Source organism: Pezoporus occidentalis, unplaced genomic scaffold (genome assembly GCF_034315485.1).
Source record: "Pezoporus occidentalis ecotype Australia unplaced genomic scaffold, CSIRO_AGI_Poc_V1 ctg89, whole genome shotgun sequence".
Classification (NCBI taxonomy): domain Eukaryota; kingdom Metazoa; phylum Chordata; class Aves; order Psittaciformes; family Psittacidae; genus Pezoporus; species Pezoporus occidentalis.
Genome location: NW_026916253.1, coordinates 3,713,288 through 3,733,791, shown reverse-complemented (window position 1 = coordinate 3,733,791; position 20,504 = coordinate 3,713,288). Strand labels below are relative to the sequence as shown.

At 35.7% G+C, this 20,504-nt stretch overlaps 1 protein-coding gene across 4 annotated transcripts in view; it reads left to right on the top strand.

Annotated features, from left to right (window-relative positions):
- LOC134156620 (transcription initiation factor TFIID subunit 4-like) overlaps positions 1–20,504 on the top strand; it is a 149,818-nt gene that overhangs the window by 82,540 nt on the left and 46,774 nt on the right. For all 4 annotated transcript variants that reach the window (XM_062604850.1, XM_062604849.1, XM_062604848.1 and 1 more), the window contains one exon: positions 13,975–14,097. In XM_062604850.1, coding sequence (XP_062460834.1) covers positions 13,975–14,097 — 123 coding nt within the window. The remainder of the gene's footprint in view (positions 1–13,974; positions 14,098–20,504) is intronic.

The window sequence follows — 20,504 nt, the reverse complement described above, 5'->3', positions numbered from 1 at the left end:
GTTCATGGGTTTATTGACTCTGCACAGCCATAGGAAAACCTAAATAAGCCATCTGAAATAAGGAGTAGGCTTCCTTACTCTTCCGTGTCCTTTCTCTTTGCAACTACTAAATTTATATTCAGAAAGGCATTTCTATTATTAAAAAAAAAATAACACCATGTAGATTTCTGAAGGTTTCTCTTAATCTTGGTTTTTTTTTTTGACATACTATCAGGTTTTTAAAGTGATTTTCACCCTGTATGGCCAAACACCATATTCACATGTTAAGGTGTATGAAAATCTATAGATTTCCCCAAAAGTAAGAATAGCTAAATAAATAAATAGATAAATAAATCTAACCTGGCAGAAGTGCTCATACCTGGCAAACACGTCAGGCAAGTCAGGTAAGCTTTAGGAAGGTGTCACGTAATACCAAATGAGAAATTAGAAGCATGAAAAACTTAGGTGTTAATTTTGTGCAGGAAGACGGGAGAAAGAGCAATTTAATGAGAAATCGGATAATTTTCAAAATCTGTATTTAAGTTTTTGAAAAGTTTGCCTTAAGGCATCCCAGCACTTTGTGGCTGTAACAGACGGCGTCAGCTCCAGAGAAGTGAGATAGGCTCCCCAGTATAGGGGTACCTGCAGAATACATAGGGATATCTGCTGTATCTTACTATGACAGGTAATAATTGAGAAAGTTATTCAATATACCTTATTACTTCACTGTATATGCTGCTGTTTAATTAAGTAAAGAAATTTTTACTTCCTATTTTAAGGCAGAATAAATTCAACATGAAACAAAATTGTTCTCTGTTTTAATCATGGTCTGTCATTAGCACCTGCCGGTTTCTCCTTGTTAAGCAATATGCAGAGGGAATCCAGTGTTTACTGGGGTGTGTCAGAATACACAAATACAGGGTGATTTTTCCCCTTTCTAAGAATACAAATTGTTTACATTTCTTATATATTTTACTTCGGTAGAATGATACAGACCTCCAGCTTGAATGGAAAGTACCTAAAGACCATGAAGCTACAGTAGCTAACCCTAAAACACCCTAATTTAGTCTTGGATTGAAAACTTGTACCTTATTTTAGGATGCAGAAGTCAAGCAAGGCTCTGGATTATATTAGAGATGTATTTTCTTAGGGGAGAAAAATAACTTGAGGTCAGGAGAGATTGGCACGCTTATCAGAAACCAGTTGTTCATTCCAGTTTTCTCCAGGTTTAATCTCAGTAGTTTACACTGAGATAAAATACACTTCACTGTTGAGCTAAACTTATGTACGTGTTGCATGCAGTTGTGGTGCTCAATAGAAGGTGCTGGGTTTCAGTAGTATGTGACAGCAGTCTACTCTGTTTTGTTTTTTTTTTTATATTCTGGATATAGAGTGATTATAACATATTTATCTTGTGTCTTGTTATGTTATCCAAAATGCCTGTATTTCTTAGGTTTGTCAACTGGTGCTTCTGTGAACATTGCAATATGTGATGATTTCTGTGATCTGCTCAGTTATATGAAAGAAAAAAATCATAAATGTACATTTCTTAAATATCTTTACATAATTTTAACTGAGGCATTAACAATAATTCCTGGGTAAATGACTCTCATGTGTCCAACTATGTATATGCAGACATTATTTCTGGTTAAGTACTGAAATTTGAGAAACAAACCCCCTAAATCTGATGGAGAAGGAAATGTCTGCCTGAACAGGCATGCCAAGATAGGGAATGCTGAGGACATATGGTAGACTAAGTGGCAAATAGGAGAATGATCTGACTATTCTGTCTTGGGGGTTTTATTTTTGCCCTGTTTGCCGTTGTTGTGTGTTTTTACTCCTGTCACTTTTTAAAGTATGAGTTCCTCATACTTAAAATATTGGAAATTAATTTCTTCTCTGTTACACCATTGTAACTCTGGGATAACTCTACTGACATCAGTAGCAGTATTCAAAACAAACAGAATTTGTCTGTCTAGTATTACATACAATCTCATATCAAAGCATGTCTTGTGGACAATTATTTTGTCTTATCAGCTGCATTTAACATTTTTCCTTAAATGCAGAATATTTTTGTAATTACAGATATATAATTGTGTTTATGTATACCATTTAGTTGAAAATCAACTCAAAATTTTGTGATCTTTTGCATTGATTTTTTTATTTTGCATATTTAGCATGTATTTCCAATCTCCTTGCTTTGATTTTGTTATTTAAGATGCAAAGAAGAATGTAAAGCTTTTTAATGCACTGAATCTTTTTTCTCTTTGCAGTAGTCTTGCATTTAATTACAGTCTTTGATAATAAATTGTGTGCCAGAGTTTGTAGTGTATTTTATAAAGCAAAGGCCTTTGGTGAGTTGGTTACTGAAACAGTAAGCATTTGTGACAGGTTGTTTGCTGAATACTTCCTCTGTGCATATGGCAGATCATAGTTCAGTTGTTAGCAAATTATCTGTTGTGCCTTGATGTTAAAAGAGGATACTTCTCACCCTGTGTTTAAAGCTCTTCTGCACTGTCCTAAGAAGGGTTATGTTGAGTGGGATCTAAGAGAAGATAGGGGAGGCTCAAATGCTAAGAAGGGAAAAAAACATAGCAAATAGCTTGTAGTGATTTTAGCTTTCTGCTTATGATCTCTGATACTATTTATTGTGGATATTCCCACTGAATTTAAAACAGTTTTAAAACAGTTAATCAGTTCTATAATAGAACCTCATTATAGATTCTTCAAATTTATAACCCCCCAAAAGAACCTTTAAAGGCTTGTAGAACCCTTTATTACTTTGGGGCCAGTATTTTAATCCCATGGTTTTAAAACTGGACTGATGAAAAAAGCGAAGGTATTTTTTCGACATCAGTATTTTGAACATTAATTCTAGAATGTAAGGAGATTTTATCCAATTAGAAGAAGAAAGTCAGAAATATTTCTTTTCAAGATTGTGAGGAAGAGGGACCTGTAATGAGGGGAGGGAGAGTCTGTAGCCTACCTACCTCACTTAATGTACCAAGGAATAGAGAGCTAAGAATATAGTGGAATTTTTCTGTGAAGAATTATATTCCGCTTTTAGTTATATGCATTTTAGACTTGCAATAAGTTGAAGAATTGTTAAGATCTAAATCAAAGGTTCAATTTGCAGTAGATGGAAAATGAATTAAACCCCCATGTGTTTTGGAGATGGGGAGAAACAGAAGGAAAAGTGGAAGATTTAAAATACTTTACTTGAAAAGATGAATGTAAGGAGGTACATTTTAGATCATCTCATTTCTTTTTTAATGCAAATCTGCTTCTTTGATTATTCACTTTTATTATTTATTTATTCTTTTACAAAAGTTAGAAATTATTACATATTGGTAATATAGGCATTTTTATAATGCAATAATAAAAGTGCTGTTATACTCATTTTATCTTCTGGTGAAGAATGATCTCAAGAAAAAAATTCTGAGTAGAATTAATTACGGGATTCTGCAAGTGCTAAGCGTAATGTAACTGCAGTTCTTTAAAGCAGAAGACGAGAGAAAACAAATAATGCCCCTTAAGCAGATGCTTACTCACGTAGGATAGCTACTCTTTGATTTTGGAGGGGTGGTCCAACTTGCAGTTGGAAACCTTGATTTATTGTGTCGTTATTTATATCTGCAATAAATGAGGAACAAGCATAAAACATGAAAAGGGAAATTAGGTATTATGCTAGTTCTCTTTTTGTATTTTATTTACGTGAAAGATACGTATTTTTTTTAATGGTGTGCCTTTTGTTGACCATATCTGTACGCCAGGTCTGTCTGCTTGTTTCCATTGGCTTGTCATGTTCACTAATTAGGGAACTGCTGCATGATTCACCTTGTTAATTAGAGGGACTTGCACACAAAGGCCCTTCGGGCAGTGCGAAAGAAGAGCCTAGCACTAGTGCCCTGAGAAAGCTACAGCCTGTGAAGTAATTCTTCTCATCTACCTTCTATTTTTTATTTGAAATGAATAAATCATTGAGATTTTCCTTGTGGAGTGAGAATGCAAGAATTCACATCTTTATAAGATGTAAATTATATGTGATCAATAGAAGGGGATGACTACTGTATTGTACTTACAAGGTTCCCTAATTTACTACTTGTCAGTGTATGAAAAATTGCTTGAAATATTTTGTCCCCACACTGTGGTGTGTTGTTTCCTTGATCTGCAGGAGAAATGAGCGGTAGTGGTTTTGCTGTCGTTAAATCTAAAGCAGAAAAGATGTAGATTATTTAAATTTTGAGGTTGTTTTGCATCCCCAGTGGAACTTCCATTTTGCAAGTGAACCTGTCCTATCCTTTTAAGGGGGAGAAGGAGGTGGGCGTCTGGCTATTTTTGTTCCCGAAATTGCTCTGCCTCAAATTTTGCTTCGGAAAAGAGTAGCATACTTGCTATACTGTGAGTTCTGTAGTTGAATATAGTTTCAGAATAAATTAAAATTTTGTCATGTCACTTAGACTTGATCAAACCACAATCCACGCTGAAAAAAAGGATATTGTGTTAAAAGTGCACAACCAGTCTCTACACTACACATTTCCCATCTGTTTATGACTTCAGAAATTAACTTCAATGCCATTCTCTCTCTCTATTTGATTAAAATTACTTATTACAGCCAAATGATTTTTAGTAGATTGCTCCATTTGCCTCATTTCCTCAAATGAGGCTAGCAGTTTCAAGATGCAGATTTCCCATAAGAATGTGAGAGGACTGGTATCAAAATCTGGGCATTTTCTTTTGGAATAATCTAGATAATAAAGCCTCTTACCAAAATTTCTGTTAAACTATTTTGAAGTTTTGTGGTGATGGCATACAGGCAGAGAAATTGCACCAAAAGAGATTTTTTTTATTTTTTTTTTCTTTTTAAATGGGCAAAATGCTTCAGGCTGACTTGAGATTTTATGGTATGACTTCTGTCACTCTCCACTTTCACAGAGCTAAGATCTTCCTATGTACCTTGGTCTTCAGTTAACTCCATTGATGCACTAACCGAAAACATACATTCCCTGGGTTTTTGCTACAGTTCTGTTGTTCTTAATTATTTCAGATTTCAAGTGTGTGCCAGAGATGGAATAGAAATAAAAGTAACAAAAGGCCATGCTCTGCTATCAAAACTCGTGATGCACAAAGATATGCAGATGAAATTCTTGATTGGAGTCTCATAGTACTAATGCAGAGTTGTAGCCGCCATGGAGAGCTGTCAGTATCCAAGAGCTGTTGTATTACTCAGATACAATGAAAGATTCTTTAAGGGGTAGTTTCAGAATTGTTTTTTTCAGGGACACTTTGCCATCTGAAAAATAGAGCCATTGATTCATGTTTTAGTACAACCTTTAACACTTTGTTACAGTGGACAGCATAGCCTCTGGGAGTTACTGCATGCACTCCAGCTGCAGGCATAGGGGCTGGTGGAAAGCTTGGTTGTGAGGTTCATCTGACCCTTGTGTTTTCCAGTGCATGATTTTAAAAAAATAAAGCGTATTTCCTTGCTTTTATTAGTTTGAGTTGGCTCCCATTATCCCACTGTTTCTGTCAGACCTCCCTAACTAAAGCCGCAGCTCAACACGTTTGCTGCTCTTTGTAACTCCAGTCTGTAAATCTAGAAATGATCATCATTCATACAGGTTTTCACTGTGTTTTATATTCCCAAATCTTCATTAAAATATCTATTCTGGAGCCCTCATACAGTGTCTCACTTCAGGTGGAAAGGGGAGCATCCTAGAAATCTTGGGAGGATAGTAAACCCCCACTTAGATTAACAAAGGGCCTGAGAAAAGATCTCAACCAGTCTTTTCTCAACTGTGCCCCAGAAGTGAAGGTATTCTTCTGTTGCTTGCACTTGAATTAAGGAGCTTGTGAGTAAGCCATCAAGCTTTTTGACAGGTATTCTTACTAGTCTTATTTATGCTTTACGGGTATATCCTGTTTCCTTTGAAGAACAGTTTGAGAAGATTTGTCATTGCCCATTCTTGAGTTGCTTTGAAATAAAATTAAGACCAATAACAAAAAATAAAATCACAGATCTTAGGGAATTTTTTTTTCAAAACTTTTTCTGATTTACTACAAGTAAGTTACTGACATCTCAGAAAGTTGCTAGCTCTGGTAATACTGATCCTGCCAGTTTTCTGTGCCTCAGAAACCCTTTGCTCAAATGATCTGTATCTGCTTAGTACAGAAGAGCTGGAGGTAAGTTGTTTGAAGAATAGTATAACCAAGAACCAACAACAGATTTTGAGGAATTAAGAAATGTGATTATTAAGGTTACTATAAAGACAAAACCCCCTACATAGTTAGAGAACTCTTTCCAGAGGAATTTGAGACGTATCTTTGTTAAAATAAATATTATATCTTGTATTACTGTAGATGGGAATATGAAGCTCAAGAAATGGTTGGACAGCAGCAGAAATAAATGGTTTTAGGTTAAACTAAAACAGTGCATTGTATTTGGAAAATCAAAAAGGCAACCAATCAGGAATATACAGAATTAACCAAAAGAACTTCATAGATACCTATAAAGACCATTAGTTGATTAAAGGGACTAGTGGGGTAAGAACTTCAAAATATTTGCAGAATACAATAGTACTAGAGATGAAGTATGTTAAAAAATGACAAGACTTTTTAAAATCACTCTTAAAATTCTTCATGCTTTTGATCTTTTGTAAGCTGTAAGGAAGCTTCTAAGGAAACTTCCAAGAAAATTAAGCCTACAAATATGAATATATATATGAATCAGTTCAGACAGTATGTGATCTGAGTAGTAGTAAGAAGATAAAGCTAGTTTTACTGATAATTATTTTAAAAATTGCATTAAACTCGGTAATGTACATGACAGGAGAAAAATTACAATTAAGGTAGCTTTTTTCAGGGAAAAATAATGATGAAAGGCAGGATGCACTTAGTTTTCTGTATCAGAAGTTTGACATACATAGTGTTCAAAGTAATAGGGCAAATGTTAATGAAAAATTTGGGTAAACTTCTACCATAATGAAATTAGATGTCATAAATACAAATGCCTACTGTAGGAAAGACACTTGGTCAAAAGTATCGCCATTAAGGTTCCAGTACTATAATCAGATGCTCATTATTTTGAGGAACTCATCTTGGGGGCTGAAATGTTCCCAGCTTAGTCTTTGCCTAGGGTGTTTTTTTTCAATACTGTGCAATAATTTTTGACTGTTGTTAAAAGGAAAAAAAAAGGAGGGAAGAAAAGGAAGAAGAAAACCAACCAATGCACACACCTCTTTGAATAAAGTAAAATCTTGATCCATATCAAATAGATGTACAGCCATTGCAAGTGAGGATCAGAGCTTTACTGAGTTGTGGGAGAGCATTTGTGGAGAAGTAGCATCCAGCTTTGTATTGTAGAATATTGCATATAATTCAGTAGAGCTGTGATGTTTAAATGTATCACAGAACATGTTCAGTGCATGGTTTACTGTTACACATGTATAACTTCTCTGGTATTGCATTATTGCAGTGCCACTTCTAAACTTTAGCTTCTTTGGACCAGTTTCTTACCAGTCAGTGTTATTGCTGTAGGAGTTTTGCTGACCTTTAGAGACTTCAGAAATGCAAAAGAGAGGCAGAAGCACAGCATGGGCAGTCTGCAGACATTATCTGTTTTTCAAGACACGCTATCTGATGTTCACTGTTCCTTCTTGATCATTGTCCTGAACTTGTTTAGGTTACTGCCAACATTTTTAATGAGTTTCATTTTTTAATCGCACCTTCTGTTGTGGGCGTCTTAGGACATGTGTAATGGTTCCACATTTCAGGCCCTCCTCAGTAAAAAAGGTGTTTTTCTAGGGGGTGTAATTACTGTCTGAGACTGATAGATATATGTTTCAGAACCATCAATTAAGACAAGCTTTTCCCAGCATATGACCCTCTTACCAGGAATTAAGCCATCCATCGCAAACAGCATTAGGAGGGCTCTCCATTGATGCCTATTGGCTAGAAATCAATGCTTAAATCATTGTGTATATGATCTTGCTTTCACCAAACATTTCTGCCATTTTGTGCTCTCTGTTGCCAATTTCCTGTTTGTTATTCATTCCTGGCTGTATTCATTCTTGATTATGGTTTACAGTCTGTCAATATTTATAGCTTCTGTTGTGCTGTTAGCCTCTTCTTGGTCCTCTTTTCTTTTTCTTAGGTGGTATTTCTGAATGAATTTGGGAATTGAAAGTAGCTAAAATCTAGTTCTTTGTGGGCTGAGTTGGCTCTGAGTCTTATAGAAACTTACTTTTACAACTTAGCTTCTCTTCCCTTCTCAAATTCTGTATTGACGATATTTAAACATACTTGAATATTTCCTCAAGCTCTTACTCCTTCTTTATCTTCACAATCATCTATGTGTCTCTGTCACTGGATTATTTTCCTTCCAAGCCAAAAAGCATCCATGATTCCTGCCTGTAGGTAGCAAAACACCTCTTTGATCCCTGTCTCTTCTCCCTTTTATTTTTGAAGGTGTTTATATGTAGACTTGAATTGTTAAGAGTTCCAGTCATCCTCTTACTTTCTGATTATATTGAAGGAAATTTTCTCTAGGTGTGGTCATTACTAGGTCAGGCCCATATTTCATCTGCATCTTTTGCTTTAAACAAAGCTAATTTAAGTTTGCTTAGTCTTTGCCCTCCATTTGGAGCACACTTTACCTTCCTTTCAATATGCTTTTTGCTCATGGTTGTGTGCAGCTCCTGTCTTTCTGATGTGTAGTGCAGTGCTTCATTTGCTGTGTGACATTCCCTTTTCCTGTAGATTCAGCTGAGCATGTTAGGTTCACTGGGATGTTTGCATAGCTGACATTAACAGACTTTTGTGCTCACTGAAGAGGGAGAATTCTCTGTTGACAGTAGAGATTACAGCCATTGCTAGGCCATTTAATTTTCTGGATTGGAGAAGGTGTTTGATTTGAGATCTGTAGGCGTTCATACCAACTATCCAGCATTTGTTTTACAGTTGCCTTTCCAGACTAAATTCATACCTTGAAAAAAATCCATAGAATTTATTCCTCTAGCAAGAGCTTCCTTGAAGTTACTGATGGTTTAATTGATTTTTTAAGAAAGCGGAAAATAATCTTCGCTGTTCTCTGTGGTTATTATAATACTAGAGTAATGGATGCAAGTTCTTATGTCTTGAAAATTAAATACTAAGTCTTTAAACGGGTGGTTTCTTATAGTTGCGTGGACTGTCACAACTGCCAGTGGAAGTAAAAATCTAAGTGTGGCTGCCACATTCCTGGCAGTGTTCAAGGCCAGGTTGGACAGCAGTTGGAGCAACCTGGTCTAGTGGAAGGTTTACCCTGCCTGTGGCAGGGGGTTGGTACTGGATGAGCCTTAAGGTCCCTTCCAACCCAAAGAAGCCTGTGATTCTAAGAAGAAAAAAATATCCACTAAGCATATTAACACCACATATTATTATCTCAATGACAGTTCTCACGGTGGTTTGTAGTGCAGAAATGGCTTAAAGTGAAAAAGGCTTAAAATGCTTGGATTCTATTACAAAAATTACTTACAAAGCATGCCATTGATAAGTGAGTTCTTGGTTTTTTGAAATTATTAAATCTAGATTTTAAGATCTAATGTTGATACTTTAGATAGACATCTGGCTGTTTTCCTTGTGGCATATGGCTTGTGGCATTTCTTTCTGAAATATGTAAATGTATCAGAACAGAGTGATCTAAGGAAAACAAACTAAAATTCTAGGACCTCTCTTCTTAGCTGTATTGAAGTAGTGGTGTTCTTCCTGGGGTTTTAATGTCATTGCACCATCACAAAAATTTCGCTGTGTGAAAAAATGTTGGTGCTTAATTTTTATACCGTACTTTTCCATCAATAGCATCTAAGTTAAAGTTGTCATTAAGTGATGAAAATCTTTTCAGTAAGTAAATGGCATGCTAAAAATAAATTGGGATCAGATAAGGAGCAAGGAAAAGCATCTCATCTATAAGCATTTTCCGTGTATAATATGGCAGAATATTTGTGTTTTAGATTAATATTTTGACTTTCAAAAAAGTTAATTGTTGTTGATTAGTGTGGTTCTGAATGAAGCATTGTTTTTTTCCCAGAGGGTAGAAATTTGAATATACTATTGATATATATCTCCATATTAATTGTGATGAAGGCAAGTTGAAGAATGTTACTGCATCAGCAGTCCAATATAAAAATGGGAATGTGAATGAATATAGGTATCAAATAGTAGCATCTTGTTGGTTGTTGTACTGAGTTAGATTCACTTCTGCTAAATCATATTAATTAACAGGAAATTTATTTATCAGAATGTATAGACATTAACAGGTCCTTCATTTGTTCAACTATCCAGGAATTATTAACTAGCTTAGTTAGAAGATAAACTATACTGTAGTAACAATATGTTTTGTTACTTTAAAGTCGAGTAAGAAGCTTAAGTAGCTTTAGTTTTTAGTTACTTTTAAGAGTGATTTCAGAACGCCGAAGATAACTATTTAATTCACCCTATTCTTAGTGCTAAGGATTCAGAGGGTGATTACCTTGGAGCTCTGTGTGCAGAACTGGTTGCAAAGTCAAACTGGTTGCAGAGTCATTTCCACTTGTCGCAGGGAATACAGTTCTAGAGTATACTGGGGAGAAGATGCTCCAGTGGTCAGGGTCATGCATTTGGCATCTGGTGGTACAAGAGGTGCATCTTAAAAGTAATCTCTGTTGGCACCAAAGCAGGATTATTAAATCTAGGTTATTTACACACCCCCCATGAAGCTTGGATATTCCTAAACTTCTTGCAAGTTACCTGCAATAACCATATCAGGTTTTACGACAATTAAAAATAGCTCCTATCTTCATGCCATTAATTTTGAAAAGCTCCTGTTGAATCAGATGTTAGCAGCCACATTGCATGTGTAAATGTCTTTATGAAGCATGTAGCGTCCCCTTTTTTTCACCAGAGCCAAGATACTGCTTTTTTAAACAAGGATTACAACTGGGGATAATATTTTTTCTGAAGGGTCAGGTGATGAGTAGGAAAGAGACTAGTACAGATAATCTCATGTAGGGTATAAATAAACATAAGTATGTGCCTTGGAGAGGGAAATCAGAGCAAGCTGGAATAAGGGTACTAAGAAGCCAACAGTGGTGATTGTTGTGCTCCAGGATGTTAAATAACATCCAGGAATCTTGTCAGTTGTTTTACTAGTAAGTATCCATAAACTGCAAAAATGTTTTATTGTAAGCAAATGAGTAGTGCAAAGATGTTCCCTTAAGCCAGCTAAAGTAACCACTGCAAGATAAAGGCTTCTGTTGGTAATATCAGTATCAGGGTCATAATTCTCTTGATTATTTTCAAATGTAATTTTATCATCCTCTACCTTCAGATGAGCTGGGGTGGGCAGGAATCACCAGCAATAAAGAATTTTTAAAAGATTGATGAGAATTTGTGTACTGTAATACCTATCAAGTATTTCACTGCGTCAGCTCTTACTATGTAAAACACCAGGATACAGTGGTTGTACTGATGATGCAAATATATTTGCTGTATTTGATATTTTTATGACCAATATTCCTTGAAGTATTCATAAGGAGGTTTTGTTTTCTATTGTAGTATACCAAGGTGTGTACTGTAAAACCAACATCAGAAACTGTATTGTGTTTTTGTCTGGAGTTTTTGTACCTGGCAGCATATTCCTTACTTGTATTAGTGTGTATTAGTCTCATTGGGGCCAGATTATAAGTAAGGCACATTGAGGAAGATCCATGTCTTGAAAATTTACAGCCTAAATAATAGACATGCTGTGTGAAGCAGGGTGAGAGCCACGGGAAAGTGAAGAAGGGAAGGATCTTGGTGGTATTCACCCAGTTTCAATAGAACAGAGCCCGGCTCCATTACCTGACCCAGATTTCATGTCATGTGCTAAATGGAAATGGTGACTTTGAAGAAGATGCTCGTGTAACTTCTGCATGATACCAGTTACCTGTCAGACTTTATCTTTGACCCGCACTTCCAGGAAGTGAATACTTCCTCCAGTGCAACATTTCTTATTCTGTGAAGCCATCCACTTTACAACTTCGTCTGAGATCACTCCAAGCCAGTTGTCCCTTGCTTAAATATTCATCAGACTTTGGATAATTGTGATAACCCTTATAGGCTGGCAAGCATGGCAAATTAGCAAAAAGATGATTGATCTTTTTTTATATGCAGTTTTATCTTCAACCTTTCCTGGATATATGTTATACTGTAGTAATAATTTCTTCTCTAAGGTATTTGCCAGTATCTGGATTTGCACATCTATTTACAGTTGCCTTGAAGCCTCATAATTACAATACAGCTGAAATGTCCATTTTCTTTCCCTGACTACAAATAGGGATCAATCGAATTTTAAATGACTGCTTACGGGCTAGCTTCCGATCATGACCTTTGTAAATGATTAGAGCTCACCACTGTTGCTATCTACCTTGAAAGGGTAAGCGGGCAAGTCTGTCTAACTGGCATTTAATCTGGAAGAGAGCCAAAGATATTTGAGCTAAAAAGCTAATATGAGTTGGCAAAGGGAAGTATGTATAGACCTTTGCACTATTATTTAGATATTTTTCCACATTTCATTTTGTATTTAGGAAATTCTTTTGTCCTGTAGATGAGATGTGTGTTTGTAGATAATGTTATATTCAACGTATGATAATAACTGAAGTGACAAAATATATAGCATAAAAATGTGGAAAATGGGGTTTCGAACTCTAAATGAACTGAATTTGATTTTTCTGAAGGACATGAAAATATGTTGCATTTCTAAATGAATGAAACTAAAAAATACACTAAATAGAATGCATGAAGTGGACCTGCTCTTTCTAGGCAGAAGCAGCTGGAGAAAAGATACCATACATTGGTACTTTTAGTTTGAATTTCCTTTCCTTTTCACATTGGCCAAGATAGTTCAGACCCTGCTTATGTATATTCAGTTCATGTAACTAATGGCTGAGACACTTCCATCTACACTTGTCAGTTCAGTTTTATTTTAATGAAGAATTGTTTGTATCATACAAGGTTTTCATTACCAGTACTGAATTTCTTGAGGTAGTGTTCTGTGCATTTCTGTTGAAGTGAGAATAAGTATGACAACAAAGAGATTAGAAAGCAAACACCTCCTCTGAATTTACTGAAGGATTATGCAAACCCAAGGTTTTGAAATTTGCAAGAATGATTATTAGGAGCTATGGAGCTTTGAATGCTTTTATCTAATTAAAATAATATGCTGCATTACCTAAGTTATTCTCATGTAGTATTGCTGATCAGAATATTTTTTACAGTAAGATTGTTCATGGGAATATTCTGTTACCATTAACTCTCTGAAAGGATTACACTTAAAATGAATACGCAGACCTTCCTCTTCAGCATGGGGTAGTCAGGATACTTTCTCTTATTTTCTGCAGTTTGGTATATTGTTGCATAATGCATTGGCAGGTTATTTTCTTAGCTTCAGTCTAGTCAAAGGTGGTGTTACCTGAAGTCTTAATTGCATAAATCCGTTATAAATTCAGTTTGTAGGGGGTTTGTGTCAGCACTAATTTCTTCTAATACTTAGAAGTGTTTTATAAATTTAGGTATGTTGGGGTTTTTGAAGCAAGTATCAAGTATATTTGAAATATTCAAAATAAATCTGAGATGAAATAATGTTTGAGATATTTTTTGAGGATTTGAATTGGTGTTTACATTCTTCGTATCAATCTTAAGCTGGAGATGTGTGGTTGGTATATCGTACTGGCTAATGCAGTTTTCAATAAGGGTGGAGATTTAAAAAAAAAAGTTGAGTTACTGGAAAAAAAAAGAAGTCAAGAGATCTTCTGTGTCTTCATTACTCTACTGCAAGGCTGCATGCTTGAGCTGCTAAAGTGGTATTTCTAGGAACAGCAGAGTATTCTTAGGGATTGTTCATGTGTCAGTTTTACTCGATGCTCACAGGGCTGAGAATAACTTCTTGAAATGACAACAGAATTAAAAGTAACCAGAGTTTTTTCCTCTCTCTAATAGATGCAGCAACAAGAACTTGCACAGATGAGACAGAGAGATGCCAATCTCACTGCATTGGCAGCTATTGGTCCTCGGAAGAAACGGAAGCTTGATTCACCTGGAATGCTTGCCACAGGGGGAGAGGTACATGTCGATGCACAGAATCAGATAAATTACTCTTTCAAAACCTGGTAGGAATAACTAGAAATGCTACATGCTGATATTTTCATTGAACTGTGTAACTTGAACAAGGTGATGCAAATTCCAAAGTTAGAAGGACTGAGTCCAGTTTATCTTGCCTCAGTTAAACTGGCATGTTAATTGTATTTTCAAGTGTTAACTTTCAACAGATAATGGAAGAATATTTTTAGAAAAAATAAGTTAAATGCGAAGTATAGATCTCTCCCTGAAACTGTTCACTGCCTTTATACTGTTTTTCTCCTCTGCATACTCCACAGGAAGACAGGAAGAAGAGTAGGGCATGAAGAAATATCTTGAGAAACATAACTGTATTCTTGCTTACAGTTTGGACTAAGAGCTTGTAGTAGTAACATTAAGTGCAGTTTGCTTACAAATATGTGTCTAAACTTTTTACAGAATGGCTAGTTGTCCCCTGCAGCTGCAAAAATGTGTTTGCAATCTTGCTAAATTGTATGCTTTTTTAATAAGAATATTGTACTCTAGAAGCAGAATCTGGTTCATTAACATGATTCTTCTGTTATCTTAAATGGAGAAGTAGCTACACTACTCAATGGAATGCAAAATCGTCGTAAGCATGATATATATTAGCCAAAGTAGAAAACTAGGATAATTAGGTTAACTTATGTTAGATAATGCAGTAAGAATACTGTGTTGTTTAGTACAGATAAAGTTTGGGTGCTTTTGTTTCTGCTAATATGACTACAAATAAGAATCAAAGTAATTCTCCCTATTATATGCATGTTCTGAGGAAAATGCAAATGTTTTGTTTTGAATAACTGACTAACAGTTTTGGCTCTGACATTTGGCTATCTAAATGCCAGGCGATTCCAAAGACCTTTTTGTTTCCTATTTTGGATAGCTTTTATCTGACTTCTCTCTCTTTTCATGTGCTAAGATTAGTGCAAAGGAATTAGCTGAGCTAGGAACAGAAACGCATCTTGCGTATATTCTGAAGTTGACTTATGACTTTAGATATGTTGAAGGTGCTCCTGTTTTCTAGTCAAATTAGTTTCAGGCTGAGGGAGCTTGCTGGGTTTTGTGCTGTCTTGTTGCATTGCCTTCCTTTCAGTCTCCCTCCTTCTCTTACATTCAGTAAAGAATTCTGTTCTCATCTGCAAGCACTTGTAAGAAATGCTGGGGCAACAGAACAAAAAAAACAACTTCCATTAGAAGCTAAGCAGTGATAGCTTTGGCTTCCATTGTTTAATTTAAAAATAATTTGAAACTTTGAAATAATATATGGTCCCTTCAGATTCATGATGTACAAATGTACGTCCTCCATACATCTTTACTTGATGAAAGGAATGTTTTTTCCTAAATACCAGAATTTCATTTTTATTTTCTATTGTCCCCTTAAAAATATCTTTTTTTAAGCTTTTATAGTTTGGTTAACCAAATTGTGGTCACCTTTGGTGAAACATTTTATTCAGAGCTATATGCCTGGATGGGTTATGGTGAACAGCTTCCCTCTGTCTAGAAGCTCCTTGCTCTCCTGGTATAGTACTTAAACGAAAGATAAAGGTCTGTGGCAAATTCCAAAAGTTTCTGGAGATTTTTTACTTCCTTTGTTGCACTCTTAGTCCAAATTTTGCTGAACTTCTTTGTTACTCAATTGACAAATTACCCTTGAGGCTTTTGCTGATACATAGATATCCTGGAGTCATGAATTGTGTGACTTCTGCCAGTTCAGACTGAAGTGCTCCCATCCCTCTCCTTCTGTCTGACTTATATTGGTGTCTGGCTAAAATTGATTTCAAGGACTTGGATGCTGTATCTGGATTATTCAGAGTCTTTTGGGGGGGTTAGTATTGTAGAAGCTGTGTCATACAAGTTGGCTGCTAGAAACTCCCTCTCTTTTTCTAAGCTACATACGAGGGCTGCTGTGCAGAAGTAAACCGAGCTCCTCAAAAATGTTTCGCTTTAAAAAGGTTCTGGAAGTTTGTATTGTTTGTCTAAGGCTATCTGATTTATCTTCTTTGGATTTCTGGAAATTATAAACAACAGAGAAAACTATTTTAAAACTATATCCTGTCCAGACATCCCCTTAGCCCAATTCGAGTTTCAGATGTCTGATTTCCACTATGGTCTGTGACCTTCTGATCTCTCTAAGCGATTTCTAAGCTGCTTAAATCCTTGCTACTGATAATCTATTTGCAAGGTCTGAGTTGGTAAGAGCTTTCTTGGCCTACCCTTTTTGACATACATGTCTTGCTTTTGTTGCAGCTAGGACACTGCACATTTGCTGATCCAAAGTGATAACATTTACAAATCATCCCACCCTGCATGTTACATTTTTTCCATTTCTGAACTCTTGTTTGATATTTTACTTGGTTGCATTGGCTATTTCTTTTCAATGAGAAGTGTTGAATTTCAGTCCAGTTTCTTGGTTTAACAGAAATACTAGCTCACAATTTCTCTTTGGAAATTAGATGTTTTTAATAATAACTTTTTGATCTGAGCAGGAGGTCAGTTTGGGGAGTAGTGGTGGTTATTCTGCTTAAGAGAAGTTGATGGGAGAGTTTAGTGTTTCTGTGATCAAGTACTGTTTGTTGTATACAGAGAAACAGCTCTTTTAAATGTGAACAAGTTTGTGCTCATGATTGGAAATATTCTTCTACCAGCACTTTGTTCAAGAGTGTTTTCTTTAAACTGTCTCACATTGCCAGGGCTCATTTGAACTTGTTTGCTTGTTTTCCTGTTGTAGATAAATTGACTTTTTTTCTGATGGTAGAGTTAGTTTAAATTATCAAGGCCAGGCACATCATTTGCCTCTTCTGTACTAGTATGGCTGCGGGTTTTGACCACTTTTACCTGGGGAGAGTGAAAATTAGAAGTTTTGGAGTGAGGCTGATTTTATATCATATATGTTTGTTGTTTTGCTTCTCCATGCACCCATATTAAAAAAAAAAAAAAATCCTGTCAAAAAATAGGAATAAAAGATTTTATAAAAAAGTGCATGAGCAGGGGTTAGGTGTCCTCAAATAACACTGCCACTGAATGTGTAACTAGTTTCAGACTGTGATTACACAGTAACCTGAGCTAATCTGAATGTGATATGTGATCTCTATCCCAATCCCTAGTAGTGCATTCCTGCCCCTTCCCTTTCATTGGCTCTGGCTCTTGTTGTACCTTGTGCTAACCCGTTCCCATTTGATAAATTGGCAGAAAACTAACCTAACAGCAATAAAAAGTGAATAGTTTCAGCTTAGCTTGTTGAAGTAGTTTGGCCTAGGGCCCAGTGGGCACTGGAGAAGGAACTTACAAGAAGACAGAGACGGCAAACTTGAGATCACCTGCTCTTCATTCACTTTCTTTTTAGTACCTTTCTTGTCTTCTCATATTTTAGATAATCTGCTAGAAACACAGGTTCCTCTGTAGCAGCTAGCAGCTCATCAGTAATTCATTTTGCTTATTATAATATTGTGGCTTAGATCAAGAGTGAAAGAGAAGGAGTAAAGAGAAATGAGGTATCTTTAGAAGAATTCAGCTTCTCTGCCTTGCAGAGTTGAAAATACTGCATTTGCAGATTTTTGTTTTTTCATGTTCTTAATGATAGGACAAGCTTATTGGAAAATAAATGTTACTGCATTTTGGAATTTAATGCATGATTATCAAGTTAGGAATCTAGTAATCTTGAGCTGTATTATGCATTTATCAACAGTGCTGTGTGATTCTTATTTGCTGTGTCCTGTTGATGCTTGTGTTGATACACAGCAGTGGATGGCAAAGGATGACATATACAGGAATGGGAGAACAACCACTTAAGCTCTTTAGTTAGTATCCTTAAGCACCTCTAATGTCAGGTTATTTTGAGTTGCTTTTGTTTACCTTATGGATTTTGAATCTATTCAGTTCATGTTTTTCAAGCGTTTGTCTTGAATCTTAAGGCTTTTTCTTTTTTATTATGTAAAGTGTGGAGGTTAAATACAAGTAGTTTTCTGTATTTAATAATAATAAAATAATTTGGCTTTACATCAAGACCTATGGCTAGTATCCCAAAATACATAAATACAGAGTATATGTTTGAAATATCTCAGGGTATAATTTGTTTAAATATAAAGTGAAAGCCCTCTCCTGGTACTTGCTGGCACAGATGGTTTTTAAATACTGAGCTTCCAAACGCAGCTTCAGGGCTAGTTCAGTGAATCACCGCTTATTGAAGACAGTCATTTTAGGGATAAGAAAACCCCCTCTTTCTCACATAGTGGAAGAGCACTCATGTTAAGAATATTCACCATACTGTACCAAACACCATCTTTCAGAATTTGCAGGACCATATGTTGGGTCAGCGCTCAAGGGAGATCTGATACTTTGAGTCTTTTCTTATCCAGTATATTCCAACCATCATATTAGTCAAGGAAGAGAATGTTCTTGCAGATCTGGAAGGTCCCAAAACAGCTACAGTTCAAACAGTGATGTTTTGTGTAGAGAAAAGCTAATTATGCAAGTGATTGTAATATGTATTTTGGGCATGAGGCACCACATTTTTTTAATTAATCTTTCAGATGGCACAATTTGAGCATTTTAACACTGTTTTCGTTTTAAGGTTTTGTATAAAATATAATTTAAAATTCTGTCTTGAGACTTGGAAATCTGTGTTATCCCAGAGACTTCCAAATGCAGACATAGAGAAGTTACTTAATATTCCTGTCTATCAGATCTTTATACTAGTAGTCATTCCTAATTTCTAAGTGGAAATATAGGGATGTATTCATGGTGATTTGGGAGGCATTTGAGTTCTATGACAGACCTGGAAAAAAGAACTTTTGACTACCTTTTCTTTTTTGTTATCCAGGACTGAATATGATTAATTTGTTTGCACACATTACAGCTGCCTTCCTCACTTCATGCTTTGGTTATTCATAGACATTTCAGCCACTACAGCAATTATTCGTCAGATCTGCTTTTAATATTGTAACAATATTAAGAAGAAATCAAAGTCCTGGGTAATTTTCAATTTGGAATGGGTCAGACATGATGAAAAAGTAGGACAGAGCTGCCTCTAGGAAAATCTGGCTTTGTTTCCTTCCTTTCTCTCCCTTTTAAATAAGAAAGTATGTCTTGCAGAAGTCTTTGTTACAGGAGGGTTGTGCATTGGGTTCTCTCCAAAATGTCTACTCAACAAATATCATGGAGATTCAGAAGTTCATGAATCAGCCAATGTAACTGTGAGGCATAACTGCTTCTGACACACCTGAAAGAGTTAGAACCAATGAATAGCCTTATTTTGAAGAAAAACACCAATCAGTGGGATTGCCCTGCTCTGAGCAAATCTTCAGGGTATTCCTTCACAGTTTTTGGCACTGAAGTAATTCTATGGCATGCACTTTCAAAGATCCTTGGAAGGACTTGTTCTACAGCTCAGGTCACAGCTTGGTCTTCATACTGTATAGTTCGCTCTTGATAAATTACTTTTTGTTTAAAGTGGTCAAGATGTGTTTAGAAAGGACTGGAATATAAAGAGCCTTTACACTGGTTAAGCTTGAGTTATATGAAAGCAGATACAATAGACGAGAACACCTTTTGCAAGTGTTTATGGTTCAAGAAGTTAAAGCTTGCTTTTTGTGCTTTTAAACCTGTAGACTAATGGCAGAACAGGAGGAATTTTTATGATTTATTGTATCATTGCCTTTTCAAGCACTCTTTGCTCCACGTATCACTGACATGATAGAATGCAGTGGTTCTCTCAGACCTGTTTTGATGTAGGATGTTATTGCTGCAGATAGTTATGATTTCGGTTGAGATATCCCAAAACTACCAGTTAAATACACATGTTTGAATTTTCAAGGAGACAGAAGGAAGTTATGGACTTTTCTCCTCTAATTTTTTTTATGTAATTCCATGCATATTACTTTGAGTCTTTGAAAATCTCAAGTTTAGTTTCAGCTTCTCTGGCCTGTTTTATTTTCTGTTTCCAAAAGTCAAATATATATTAAAATAATTCACAGGAGATGTTTTAATATCTATTTGAAAATTGGTCTTTTGAAAGACTATATACATGTTATCCTAATTAATAATTGCCGCTATTTTTCTCATTCTAAAGTGAATGAGGTTTCAGTTTCAAAAAAATTTCCCCAATAATAAATTTCCATTTAAAAAGCTTTAATTTCAAAGTGGTTTTAGCCCATGATGAACACAGGTGATTTTTTTTAGAATTCAGGGGTTTTGTGAGACAAGGTTTGTAAACATGACTCTAATGCATCTTACAGACTTAGTAAAATGTAGGAAGGCTTAAGAGATGATGGTTAATGCTGTGTTTGCATTGGTGATAAATAATTCTAATCTGGAGAGAACATATAGAAATACATTTGTGCCTGTTGCAGACAGGCAGGAATACAGACAGTGAGTCA